The 13,258-nt window shown below is 40.6% G+C and overlaps 1 protein-coding gene across 7 annotated transcripts in view; it reads left to right on the plus strand.

Moving 5' to 3' along the window:
* The window catches only part of SPHKAP (SPHK1 interactor, AKAP domain containing), a 151,300-nt gene that overhangs the window by 102,311 nt on the left and 35,731 nt on the right, over positions 1–13,258 (plus strand). For all 7 annotated transcript variants that reach the window (XM_084778926.1, XM_084778930.1, XM_084778927.1 and 4 more), the window contains 2 exons: positions 9,304–9,363; positions 11,477–11,611. In XM_084778926.1, the coding sequence (XP_084635052.1) occupies positions 9,304–9,363; positions 11,477–11,611 (195 nt within the window). The remainder of the gene's footprint in view (positions 1–9,303; positions 9,364–11,476; positions 11,612–13,258) is intronic.

The raw sequence follows: 13,258 nt of genomic DNA on the forward strand, positions 1-13,258 counted from the left end.
CTGAGACTCCTTTCCAAAAACTGAGCTCATGCTCATCATTTACTCCCAGTGATGGGTGTTTAAATTGCCCTTCAACCGCAGTCATGATTTCACCAATGACAGGACATCTTCTCAGATGTGGACACACAGGGAGTATTGTCATTGGACACAAATTCTGAGGGGTTTTTAGTGCTTGTTTTGTTTGTGGGTTTTTTTTTTTGAGACAGGGTTTTTCTATGTAGCCTTGGCTGTCCTGGACTTGTGTTATGGGCCAGGCTGGTCTTGAACTCATAGTGATCTATCTGCCTCAGCCTCCCTGAGTGCTGGGGTTACAGGCATGCACCACCGTGCCTGGCTATGAGGGGTATTTTTAAAGATATAGATTGTATAGCCTAATACATCTGTGTACACACACACACAAACGCACAGAAAATGCTCTGAGGGCCAGGATGACATGGCATCCTATGGGCTGCTGTGAGTGTGTATGGTGTACTGTTTTAAAGTAATTTGTTGTATTAGAATATATTAATTATAAAGAATGGGTTCCATTATGACATTTTTATATGCATATATAATGTAAAAAGGGTAATTACAGGCAGGGAGGCAAATTGTAATTGTTTCATACTCTCAAAAGTAGCTGTTCATTATAAATATTTCAGTTTGCATTACATAGCTTGAGTCTTACAAAATTTCCTTTAATATGAAAGAAGTTAAAAAGTAGCACTATTTAGCAGTTCTTTCTTATAAGTTATCTGTGTGGTAATATATGCATGAAAAGGGCAGAACAAGCATATATTCTCTACTCTATATTTTAGGTAATCTGCACAGAAATTCTGCAAACATGTGTTTACTTCCCCTACTTTTGGTAGTTTGTTAAGACTGCTGGAGTAAGGGACAGGGCTATCATGTAAATCCTTGTCACTAAGCCAGCGTCCTTCTGTCATTTGTGCTCTGGTATGGTTCAAAGGGGAGAGAATATTCCTACCACAGAGGGCTTGCATGCTCCTGAGGATATACTAAAGACCCAGTGTCTACAAGTCACCCACAGCCTCTGGGCTTTCCCTCCAGTGTTCCTTGATGAAGCATAGGATTTGCACCTTCTGAGTGAACAGTGAGCCTTCTGCTTGAAATACACAGGGGAGGTTTTAAAGGCTTGAAGATAAGGTGGCTTTCTGCTATAGGACTTACTTGTCCAATTGTGTTTTGTTACTTTGCCATAGCTGCTCACTAAGAGAGACTGTGGAGATATGGGTTGTTTCTGGTTCCTGTGAGCCAGCCCACCACCTTGCTTTTTTCTTTTTCTTTTCTTTTTCTTTTTTCTTTTCTTTCTTTTTTTTTTTTTTTTTTTTTTTTTTTTTTGAGCATTCTAATTCAGATACAGCAGAGTTGATCCTTTGCACTAAAGACATCTGAAAGAGTATCAGAGTGCCAAGACATAATTTGAACAATGAGCAAATAAGGTAATTTGAAGGATTTTGTGAAGTCTAGAACCACCATATTTAACCTGGCATTGGGTAGGAGTATTTTTGTTTTCTGGTCATAAACCCTTCAGGACAGGAAACAGAGCACCATACCCATGGCATTCTGAAGTCCTGGCCATCTAACAGAAGAAATAACTCCACATACTTCTACCCCACACTCCACATATCCTTGTACCAGAAAAGATTATTCCTTATGAAACTGGCTGATGATTGCAATGCCTATCTGCAGCTCAGTTTTAGCACCATAACCAAAGTGGACAGCTGAGTTTTTATATGTGTGATTTGGGGGATTGTACTGAGCCCAGAGCCTTGTGAGTGCCATGCGAGCTGAGCTACATTCCAAGACCTTGGAAGATAGTAGTAGTGATGACAGTGGTGGTAGTGATGACAGTAGTGGTGGTAATAATGAAAGCAGTGGTGGTAATGGTGGCAGTGGTGACAGCAGTGGTACTTTGGTAGTTTAGAAATAGGGACTATGTAGCTTGCGTTGATCTTCAGCATACTGCTATTTAGCCTAGACTAGAATATTGGAAGTACAGATGGACACCATCATGCATGGCAAAAAAAAAAAAAAAAAGATCATCTTGAACAAAAATAACTAGTGTCTTGTTGCAGAGTATGAGGCCCCTCAGCACCACCCAGATGTCTGTATTAACTCATTTACTTTATAATTGATTGACTTTTCTTTGTATGCACTAGCCTGGAACATGATTCAAGAGTTCAGAAACCTATCTCTTTGCATGTTAGGAGTCTAAGTAACCTCTATGAAGAAAAATATGAGCAAAGTGGAGCTAAGTTTGCCACACTTTTTGTCTGTTTCTTTACAAGTAAAGCTTCCGGGTACAGGCAGTTGCCAGCAGCATTTGATTCACCACTTGCCACATCACCCTTGGGCATCCTTTGTTTAAGGCCACACTTTTTGGTAGGAAGAGCTACCAAGAGGCTCACAGCCAAGATGAAGATGACAGTCCATGATCATCTTATGTTTCCCAAATTCTCACTCAAAAATCTTTGAAAAACAAAAATTTCTTTGAAGAGGACCCAAATATCTAAAAATGGACATGTAAAATGAATATTTCCACACAATAAGTATTATAGTGCAGTCACATCTAAGGAACTACTACTGACAAACACTTAGTGCAGTTGAACTTGAAAGCATTATGCTAGGCAGTCATAAGAAAACGCAGTTGCATTTACATTCAATGTCTAGGATAGACAACGCTATAAAAGATATAAAATAGCTGGACAGTTGCTAATGGTTGTGGAAGGAATGTCATGATAGTGAAATTTTACTGACAATTGATAGTTTCTTCTAAGAATAAAAAAAATATTCCTACATTGTTCTCTGTGCCTTCCTGTATTGCTCTCTGCCTTAATGTTATGAGCCAGGGTCCTTTGAAGAACCAGCCTTACCATTTTGGCTGTGTTAGGTGACCAGAATGCTCTCAGGACTTGCCCATCCCCTCCCTCCAACTCTGGAGTTATACAGACAAGCAGCAATGCCTGGCTTTTTTTGTAGTGGATGCTGGGGATTTGAACTCGGGTCTTCAAGCTTGTAGCAAGTTGTCTTACCTACTGAGCCACATCCCCATCTTTTCTTACCCCTTTACTTGGATAGGCACAGAGCAATATGTTCAAGCAGATTGATTCCAAATAATCACCTAGATCCCCTTCACAAAAATTATTTTTAGGCTCCCAGTAAAGTTGATTGTATGTATGGTTAGTTAAAATATCTAATTTTTTTTAGAATTGTCTATAGATTTTTTTCTACTCTGTGCCTCACCACAAGTGGCTCAAATAACTCTTTCAAAAACATTTCAAATGTATTTTTAAAATATTGACAAAAGGAAGCAGAGAAGTCTGACAGCCCTGGGTATAAATAAAACTTGCATTTTGTATGATTGCTACAATTATTTTTGAAGCAATAACTGTATACAAATGCAATATCGTCCCCAAAATTCAAGAATGTTCTAGAATGGCTGACAACATGACAGCGTGTCAACACTGACGGAAAAGTTTTCCTTTTAGTATCATCAACCCAAACCATTAATCAGAAAAAGTGTAATGTTTTGAGAAGATAAATCAGGTCTAGGGTCCTGCTTGTAGCACAAGTCTTTTGCTTGCAGAAAGAAGACAGACAGTTTTTCCCCCTTTGAAAGCACTGTAGGGATCAGCATCTGATACTGTCAAATTAAGGGTTCTTGTCACAGCTCCCATGGGCAGATGGCTGCATTGTTCAAAGCAGCTGAAAGGAGCTGGTTTTCTTCAAAAAATAAACCCTAAGTATATGTTTGGTCATAAACAGCATTCAAATGTCGAAATTTTAAATGCAGTCTGACATCCTGCATTTTAATGAACTGTTCATAGGAACCATCTCTATAAGAATATAAGACACAGGGAAACATTCCTAGCACAGAAAGTCAAACATATCTCCTGGCTAAAGTCCCTGCTGGAGTGTTCCTGGTAGCTACACAGCACGGGGCTGTCTCCTTACTGTGGCATTTGCCTATCTGGATAGTCTAAAGCGTTGGCTGGAGTTAATGTGCAGAAACCTAAAACTGTCCCTACATGATGTAGATTTGATCCTGACAGCCATCGCCAGTTCTTCTTATGTATTCTCAGTTAAATTCACAGTCCAAACTTGTTTTTAATCCGATACAACATTCGCCATTTATCTCACACAGGTTGCTACAATCTGTAGTCTGATTAAATTTATTTTATATTACACTGTTTGGGTAGACCTTAAGGCCAACCTCTTTCTCATATCAGATTTTCATTTCTCTCTCTCTCTCTCTCTCTCTCTCTCTCTCTCCCCCCCCCCTCTCCCCCTCTCTCTGAGTTGCTTGACTAAATAATCCATACTATGAAACAGAGAAAATAGTATATTGTCTATGAAACTTCAGTTTATACACATACAGACACACATGTATCTATGTATGTACATATGTATGCATGCATATATATAAACTTTGAAGAATATTTTAGTTTAAATTATTGAGGAGATCAGATTTCTGGCTGAGATTTATTCCTATCCTTTTTGCACTAACACCAACGAGTACCTAAGGACAAGCTGGGAGACAAGGCAGCGCCATGCGAGTGTAATGTTAAGAATCCAAGCACAGAGGCAGCACTGCTAAGCATGCGGGGTAGGTAATGTCTGCACTCCCTGGGGACAGCATGTTTCCATCTGCTTCAGCCAAGTGCAAGAAGCAGACATTACAAGGAGCTTGCCCAGACACAATCATGTAAAACGCATTTTACATGAAGAGAAAGGAGCTTGAGTTACAGGAAAACATCACCACTTTTAATGTCTCTTCATTACCAGTCATTGTCTCAATATCTTGTTTTGTTGTTTGTTTTCCTGTGTCTTTAACAAATTTTCATATGTAGAAAGGAAAAGTTAGTCTAAGTTCTTTACATCAGCGCCAGTTGCTGAATTGATGTTCCTCCAGGAAATTCTCCTATGAAGTTTCTATAGTTTCCCTCTGTCCTTGTCCACAAGACAACTCTGCTTAGGCCTCTTTAGCTCATCACTTAAATCAGAAGAGATGACCATGGCACAGTATTTGCCTCCTATGGAACACTTACCACTCGAGACAGGCCTTGCGCTTCATTCATTCACTTGCTCACATTGGGCTGCACGATGGCTCAGCAGTTAAGAACACTTGCTGCTTTCTTGGAGGATCAGAGTTTATTTTCTATCACTGTTATATAGCTCAGAATGACCTGAAAATCCAAGAGCAGGAGATTCAGCATCCTGCTATGGTCTCTAGGGGCACCCAAACTTTCAGTTGTACACAGACAGACAGACAGATCCTTCAAAAAATAAAATTCCCTGAGCATCTACCAAGTGCTGCGCATTGTGATAAGCCCTGAAAACAAAACTGAGGAACAGTGTCTAGCTCATGAGCACATCTGATAAAAGGCAACAGAAGATAGATCATGTTAAAAACAAAACAAAACAAACAGAAACTCTTTAAATACAACCAGCTTTCCCCAGGTCCTTCCTGGACTCATTTGGCATCGTTGAACTTGCTTACTCAGGTATCTTAGGGAGAACTCTATACCATCTGTTCAGGGAAGAAGATGAGCCTGCACAAAAGTTATGCCTTCTTGTCCCACCAGCTGCCATCTCCTGCAGCCCCAGGCCCTCACCCCATCACCATCGCAAAATGTTCTCCAGCCTGAAGACCTGGAGCGCCAAATCCCTCCACTTTCATCACTTACTCACACAGCACTGGTCTTACAGTACCCTCCACAGAATTTTATTTATTTTTTACTTTTTTTCTATTAATTAACTAATTAATTACTTTACTCTACATCCTGATCAGAACTTCCCTTCCCTCCCTGCCTCCCAGTCCCTCCCCCACCATGTGCCCCTTTCCCTTTGTCCTCAGTGAAGGGAAGACCTCCCATTGGTATCAGTGCCTTGGCATATCAAGCTGGAGGTGGATTGGGCACATCTTCTATTGAGGCTAGACAAGGCCATCCAATTAGGGGAAAGGGATCCAAGGGCAGGCAACAGAGTCAGAGGCAGCCCCTGCTCCTGCTGTTAGAGATCCACATGAGGACCAAGCTGTTGCATATGTATAGGGGCTTGCACCAGTCCCATGGATGCTCTCTGGTTGGTGGTTCAGTCTCTGTGAGCCCCTGTGGGCCCAGGTTAGTTGATTCTGTAGGTTTTCCGATCCAGAGAACTTTATTTCACCTTCCCATTACCAAAAGTTTCTGTTACAAGCTTTTAGCCATTAAGCAGGGAGTGTAGGATAAAATCTTGATTTCTTCTTTCATTCAACTCCTTTAAAGGGCTAAAAGGCTTTTCACTGTGTCAGAGGAAAGGACTTCAGCTCAAGAGTCCTGTTTCTGTGGGCTTCACAGCTCTGGCTTCTCCTCCCTTGGTGCTTAATGTGAAGCCTCTCCCAGATCATTGCACAAAGGATGGAGAACATGGAAACATCATCCATTCCTTATGTGAGCTTTCCCTTTTGCTCACTTCAACTCTGTCTTCCTTGGGGTACCATTTGTGTCTAGCCTCACACTCCCAGCATCCTTCTCCACTACACCCAGCCCCTGCCTCAACTCACAATGTTGTTCACCATTTTATGGATGTGTTGTTCTGTACCTAACTCCATGAGGACAAGAAGAATGCCTTCTGTTGTCTGTCTTTTGAGCACACAGCACAGCGACCGTATATCTCAGAAATGATGAGCACTCGTCCTCCTCTCAAATCATCTTCCTTCCATTTCCCAGCTCTTCTGTGTAGACATCTGCATTGTCAGTTGGGGGGGGGGGGGGTCAGCATGAATGGGTGACTAAAACCAAAGGAAGTAACTTAAAGTCACAGGGAGTTAGATTTGTAAATGGCAATCCAGTCACGTTGACCACTTAACAAAGGGCAGATAACTGTAACGCTGTCATAGATGCTCTTGCAAAGCTCTCTGGATGCCCAAGGGTTGTACTTCCAATGACCTGTGCTAGGGACAAGAAACACATTTTCAAATGAATGTGTTACAAATCATCGTGTTCAAAAGGTAGATATTTTAGATGTGATTTCTTCTTTTAAAGATTTATTTATTTATCATGTATACAGTGCTCTGCTTGCACATACACCTGCAGACCAGAAGAGGGCACCAGATCACATTATAGATGGTTGTGAGCCACCATGCGGTTGCTGAGAATTGAACTCAGGACCTCTGGAGGAGCAGTCAGTGTCCTTAACCTCCTAGCCATCTCTCCAGGCCCCTTAGGTGTGATTTCTATTCAGACTCTCACTCTATCTCATTTTTTTTTCTCCTAGATTGACCCAAGGCTTTTGTGAGCTCTGACACTAGAGTAATTAGATGGAGTTGTGTTCGTGAGCTATATTCTACATGGCTTTGGGCCATTTCATATACACTTAAAGTATCAATGGCCACCTGCAAGAAGGAATGGCTCTCAAGAATATTCTTATCATAGAAAGGGACAACTCAACCTAACACTAAGACAAGAAGTGGGTCAGATTGGAGATCACTGTCATGTTTGTACAGACTCCACTACCCAATTCTCTAACCACAGACCGGAGTGAGCAGAGTTAACCTATATGGGATTTGGAAGCCACCAGCCACATAAAATGTAAATATGAAATTGGCCTTTTGATGATGCTCAGTCAACCCAAAGTCCTCTCTGGAAAGGAAGCTACTCACTCCTACAGCATCAACATTTGTAAGGGGAACATGCATTTTTCTCTTATTCATCAGAATCTCACAAAAATTATTATTCCAAGTTATTACATTCATAAAGCACAAAATCATAACAATGCTACAAGCAGAAAGCCTGCAAGAACTTGGACATGAGAGGAATTATGTGGTGGCGCCCCACTAAAATGGAAATTAAACTAAAAGAGACAGTATAAGGTTTGATAAATCAGAGTTTGGGTAACTGAAATATGTTCACTAGACTATATAAAAACTGAGCTATGTCTTTACTCTCCATGGAGAAGATAGGATTCTAAAGCTGCTGGGGAAAAAAAAGGAAAGTAAAGAATATACAGTCCGAAATTAATGGAAAGGAGTTAAGGATGCATAGTGGGTAGCATAGCATCTTTCTTGGTGTTTTAAATTTTGAGAGGTTCTTTCTTTCCTTTTCTCTCCTCCCCCCTCACCTCTCCTCTTTCCCATTGGCCCCGTCTGTGTGTGCATGTGTGTGTCTGTGTGTGTCTGTGTTGTGTATGCATGTGTGTGTCTATTTGTGTGCATGTGTGTGTGCACGCGTATCAGAGGACAACTTCAGGAGCTGCTCCTCATCTTCCATCTTGAGACACAGTCTGTAGAGCCTGCTGCTTCATCTCTAGCTGGACTGTGATGCTGTGGATTCTCCTGCAGCTGCCTGCAGTCTGGCCCTATGGGTGCTAGGGTTACAGACGTGTACTACTGCACCAGCTGTCACTTGGTTTCTGAGAATTCGAACTCAAGCTTGTATCACAAACTATGTACCCACTCAACAATCTTCCCAGTACCTATAACTGAGATTTATTAATATTTTATCTAAAAAAGAATACTTGTTTTCATATCTAGTAAAATCCTGTTATTCTATTTCTTAAAGAAATTATCCCCTGGTCGTGTGTGTATATAGATATGTGTGTGTGTAGTATATACTAGGCCCTAAACTCCTGACTCAATAACCTACCACCAAGATTCAGAAACAAACATTTTCCATGCCAGATGTAAGGTTATCGACATATGTCAGCAAAATTTTATAGTGCATCCCACAGTGGATGAACGAGTTTGTCTCCTTATAACCAAAGCTGTATCGCAGGGCAGATAATCACCATCCTAGATGGCTTTCATTGGTCTCTGTTGTGCTTTTTCCTACTGTGATCCGCCATAATAAGAGTTTTGTGATGTGCAGGGGCAAGGTAATGGGTCTTTTTAACGGTGAGCACAGAATCATCACATTAGTTCAATGTCCGCAGTGCTGACTGGGTGGCATTAAAACCCCTGAGCACTAATGGATATTGAGCCAATTTTTCCAAGGTCAATGTTCCAATTACCGCACAAATCCTCAAATGCGTCTAGATCATGAGCCATTTCTGTTCTCCGTCTACTGTGCTTGCAGTGCGCGTCTTTCTTTCAGGGATGGTTTGACCTTGTTGGCCTGTGGAGGGGGAAAGGCTGTTGCCACGACAGTTGGGACATGTGGGAAGGGGGCCGGAAATCTCTGGAGAGACCCAAGGTCGCTATGCCAAGCTATAGAAAAATGTCTAAAAATTTAAAACTATTTCTGTGACTTAAAATTTAGTTTATTTTTTTTCCTAAAAGGATGGACAGATTCTTCAGACAATTGACGGTTTCTTTTTCTTTTTCAGGTCTGTTTTGTGAACCTGGATGTAAACAAGGGTGCCTGCAGCACAGAACACCTGCAGCAGGTAACAGCTGGACCTGCAGCTCTCCTGGAGCCTGTGACACAAAAGGCTAGACTCTCCATGATGCTCTTCTGTAGAGGGTAGATGGTGTCGTCACTGCCCTCTTCCCTGACCTTGCCCTGCAGCGTTTCATGCTGTCGTCCCATTACATGTTTGAAAGTCACTTTGCCTTGCTAGTAAAACTGTTCAGGAAGGCATCTCCCCTTACCCATCAGCACCATAAAGTGGCTGTTATGTCCTTCCTTCTCTCTCACACCACAGTCTGGCATGCCTTTTCCAATGTGTCTTATAACCCAAGGGAAGGCAGCCAGCCCTGGCGTTATGCTTTCCCATTCTTTTTATCTCATCTCACCAGCGTCTCCATTGTCTTACCCTTATCATGAGCTTGGGCATTTTACACTTCATAACAGCCATCTTCCACCGAGCTCATCCAAGGTTGATCCCTGGTGTGAATCCTTGACTGAATTGAGTGCGTGGATGTCTGTTCAGTTCTTTTAGATGCTGAGCATGCCTGTGGCGCAATGGAAAGAATGAAGTAATGTGGAAGTTTATCACTGCATACCCAAAGCTGCGAGAGGCTTGGCCTCATTTGCTGTACCAGCATGATATTTGCAGTTGGATTACCACACAATACAGAAATGCTTCCCTTAATTGATGCTAGGCACTCAGTTAGTCAGGACCCACTCACAGCCAGCACGGAACTCCTAGCATACTTCTCCTAGTGTAGTTGAGTCAAGCTTCTCAACCCATTACTCACAGGGATTGGTCATGACAAACTTTGACCAAATTCTGAATAATATCCTCTGGTACCAAGGGTTTCAAAGGAAATTCCGCAAATAACGTTATTCAATAGTCAATCAGAAACAGACAGATAGGACAGTAGCCCATCCACCATCACAGCTACAGAATAATTTATGGAGTGATTTAAGAGAGTTTCCAGTCGTGGTTTTGCTCATATAAACTGATAGGATTTGTGCAAGTTACAACTTTCTAAGCTATAGGCTGGCTGGCTCTCTCTCTTTGCCTCTGTCTGTCTGTCTGTCTCTGTATGTATTATATATGTGTGTATATATATATATGAAAGTAATTATGGCATATAATTCACACAAGGTTCTGTTAAGGATTAAATAAAATAGGATGGCATTATATATATATATATATATATATATATATATATATATATATATATATAAAAGCTTTACCAAAGTGCTTAGAACATAGCCAAAGTAAAATCAGTATAGACATGATTTTATTATTATTGAGTTTATTGTACAGAATAATACTACCAAGTAATGTTTTATTCAAATTTTAAGGGGAAAAACTTTTCCAAACTAGTGTTTTTTTCCCATTGTGTGAAAGTAAGTGCCAAATGTTTGTTTTGGAAAATTTAAAACCAAAGAGATTTTTTTAAAGAAAAAAATTATATTTTATTCCAATATTAATTCTTATTAATTTAAAAGTTTTTTCTGGTTTCAAGTATTTTAAATTTTTTATTTTTTGAGATTAAAATGTAATTACATCATTTTCTACCTTTCCTCTCATCCTTCTGGCTCCTCCCCTATTCACATTCAAACTCATGGCCTCTTTTTAAGTGTGTGTGTGTGTGTGTGTGTGTTTCAGGGCTGACTGTTTGGTATTGGATGGTTGTGCTTTTCCCTGGGGAAGACCATTTCTCCTTCTCTCAGCAATGCTTAGATGCCTGTAGTCCTCTGTGAAGAGGGTGAGACCCCCTGAGCTCTCCGAGTTCCATGCTAGCATATTTATTACTGTTATCCTTGTTCAGGTCACGTTTAGGTAGCCATGATGGTGAGATCTCATGGGTGTGGCTTCTCTGACATTTCTTGCAGACCTCATGGGTGTGGCTTCTCTGACATTTCTTGCAGAAATAATCTCCCAGCAAACTTTTTGTTCCTCTACCTCCACAAGTTTTCTGCCTGCCTCTTCTACAAGGATCACTGAGTCTCAGGAGCAGGAGTTACGTTGTAGATACCTATAGACCAAGCAGCTTATAGACCTATATTCTAAGTAAATAATTTTTGCAGATGGAAAAGTTTGGGAGTGCTATTTTAGAAGTGTAAAGAAACCCTCTTAACTAACAAACTCTTCTCCCACACAGAAACTGGTCAGTGTTTCACCAGACCTCCCTAAACTCATCAACTCTATGAATGTCCAACAGCCAAAAGAAAATGAAATCGTCCTTCTGAGTGGGTTAGCCTCAGGAAACCTCCAGGCCGACTTTGATGTTTCACAGGTAAGGAAACACAGCTCCATCGACTAGTCACTTAGTACAATGGTTCTCAACCTGTGGGTTGCAACCTCCTTAGCAACCATCTACCTCCAAAAAATATTTGCATCGCAATGTATAACAGTAGTAATAGTCTTATGGTTGGGTGTCACAATACCATGAGGAACTGTATTAAAGGGTCGCAGCATGGGGAAGGTTGAGAACCGCTGACTTAGTGGTATGCTTTCTGTAGTCAGCTAGATATAAAGCAGATGTTGCACATGAGCTTTAGCAGAAGAGCCAACTCTGTGTGTGACACTGGTCTTTAGCTCTGCTTCTCCTGAGTAGCACGTCTCAGAGATTGACAAATTTTCTTCCATATCAGTTCTCAGATTCCTGGTGTAGTTTCCCTGGGGCTTGAGCAGATGTACTGAGCCCGGGCGATTCCCATTTCTTCTCTATAAAGCCTAGTAAATATTCAAAATCAGTCTTCTCCCCTTTAGGAACAGGCCCGAAATTATAGGCTATATCATTTTCTTCTCATATCATCTAATGGCATCATTCTTCTGGGACTTATTGCTCCTTAAGAAATTTCAAATTAGCCAAGATTATAATAAAGCACATAGCTTCTAGGATGAAGAGGAAGTAAGCTGGGCCCAAAGAATAAAATCCCAGAAGAAAGAATGTCATTCAAGCAGGAATGAAAATGTTATAATACTTTGATACATTCCTCCTCACTGCTGTTGTATAAACTGTCACACAACACTATTATGAAGAATGCAATTAAAGCTTTTCAGTCAGTTTTCTAAAAAGTATAAACAAGGTATGCTGTAATGTATATATTATACAATATATAATATATAATATAATATGTGACAGTCCCAAGCATTGGTTGTCCATCAAAGTGGTCATTCTTTAAAAGATCAGAAGCCTGGAAGGCCAGCCTTTTTTCAGTCTGGACTCCAAAGACTTGGTGCAGATCTCTACCTCATCTGTTAGAATTTTTTAATTGAGACATCAGTATAATAACATTTTTCATTAGTGAGTAACCTAGATTCCTGGAGGGTTATTAAGAAATGGACCTAAGTTCTAAGTACCCTCGATATTCAGCAAAACAATGATGATCAGAAAACAATTTCAAGTCTGAAATCTGTTGAGTATTTCTACACCAGGCCTGTATGTCCTCTGTCTCTATGCTCGGGAATGAAGGCCTTTGTAATCCATGGAGGAGCTCCTTAAATAAAGAAGGAAACCACAACTAGTGCTGGAAGCCAAACTCTGAGTAGCAGCAAGCACTGTTGACCAACCCTTGGCCACACCATGTATCTGCACACGAGTTTAATCCTTTTCATCAATAAAATAAGAATCTCATAGCACATAATAATTTGTATCTTGTCAGCCAGAGAAACAATACTCCTGAACAGCCACCAGGTGAGATTTGAGGCTAAAGGATTTGGGTCTTTCTGTTCCTGGATTTACCCACCCATGAATTGGGAATACATTTGTTTCTACTTTGAAGCATCAACTTGAGAAATGAAATTGGTAAAAATGCACACTGTTCAAAAAAATTTTAGGGTTTTTGTTTGTTTGTTTGTTTCCTTGCTTGCTTGCTTGGAAAGCCAACATCCTACAAGGAATTGAAACAACTTTTTCTCTTAAACATCCTCTTTAAGA

This window comes from Acomys minous (assembly GCF_964271855.1).
Source record: "Acomys minous genome assembly, chromosome: 4".
In the NCBI taxonomy this organism is placed as follows: Eukaryota; Metazoa; Chordata; class Mammalia; order Rodentia; family Muridae; genus Acomys; species Acomys minous.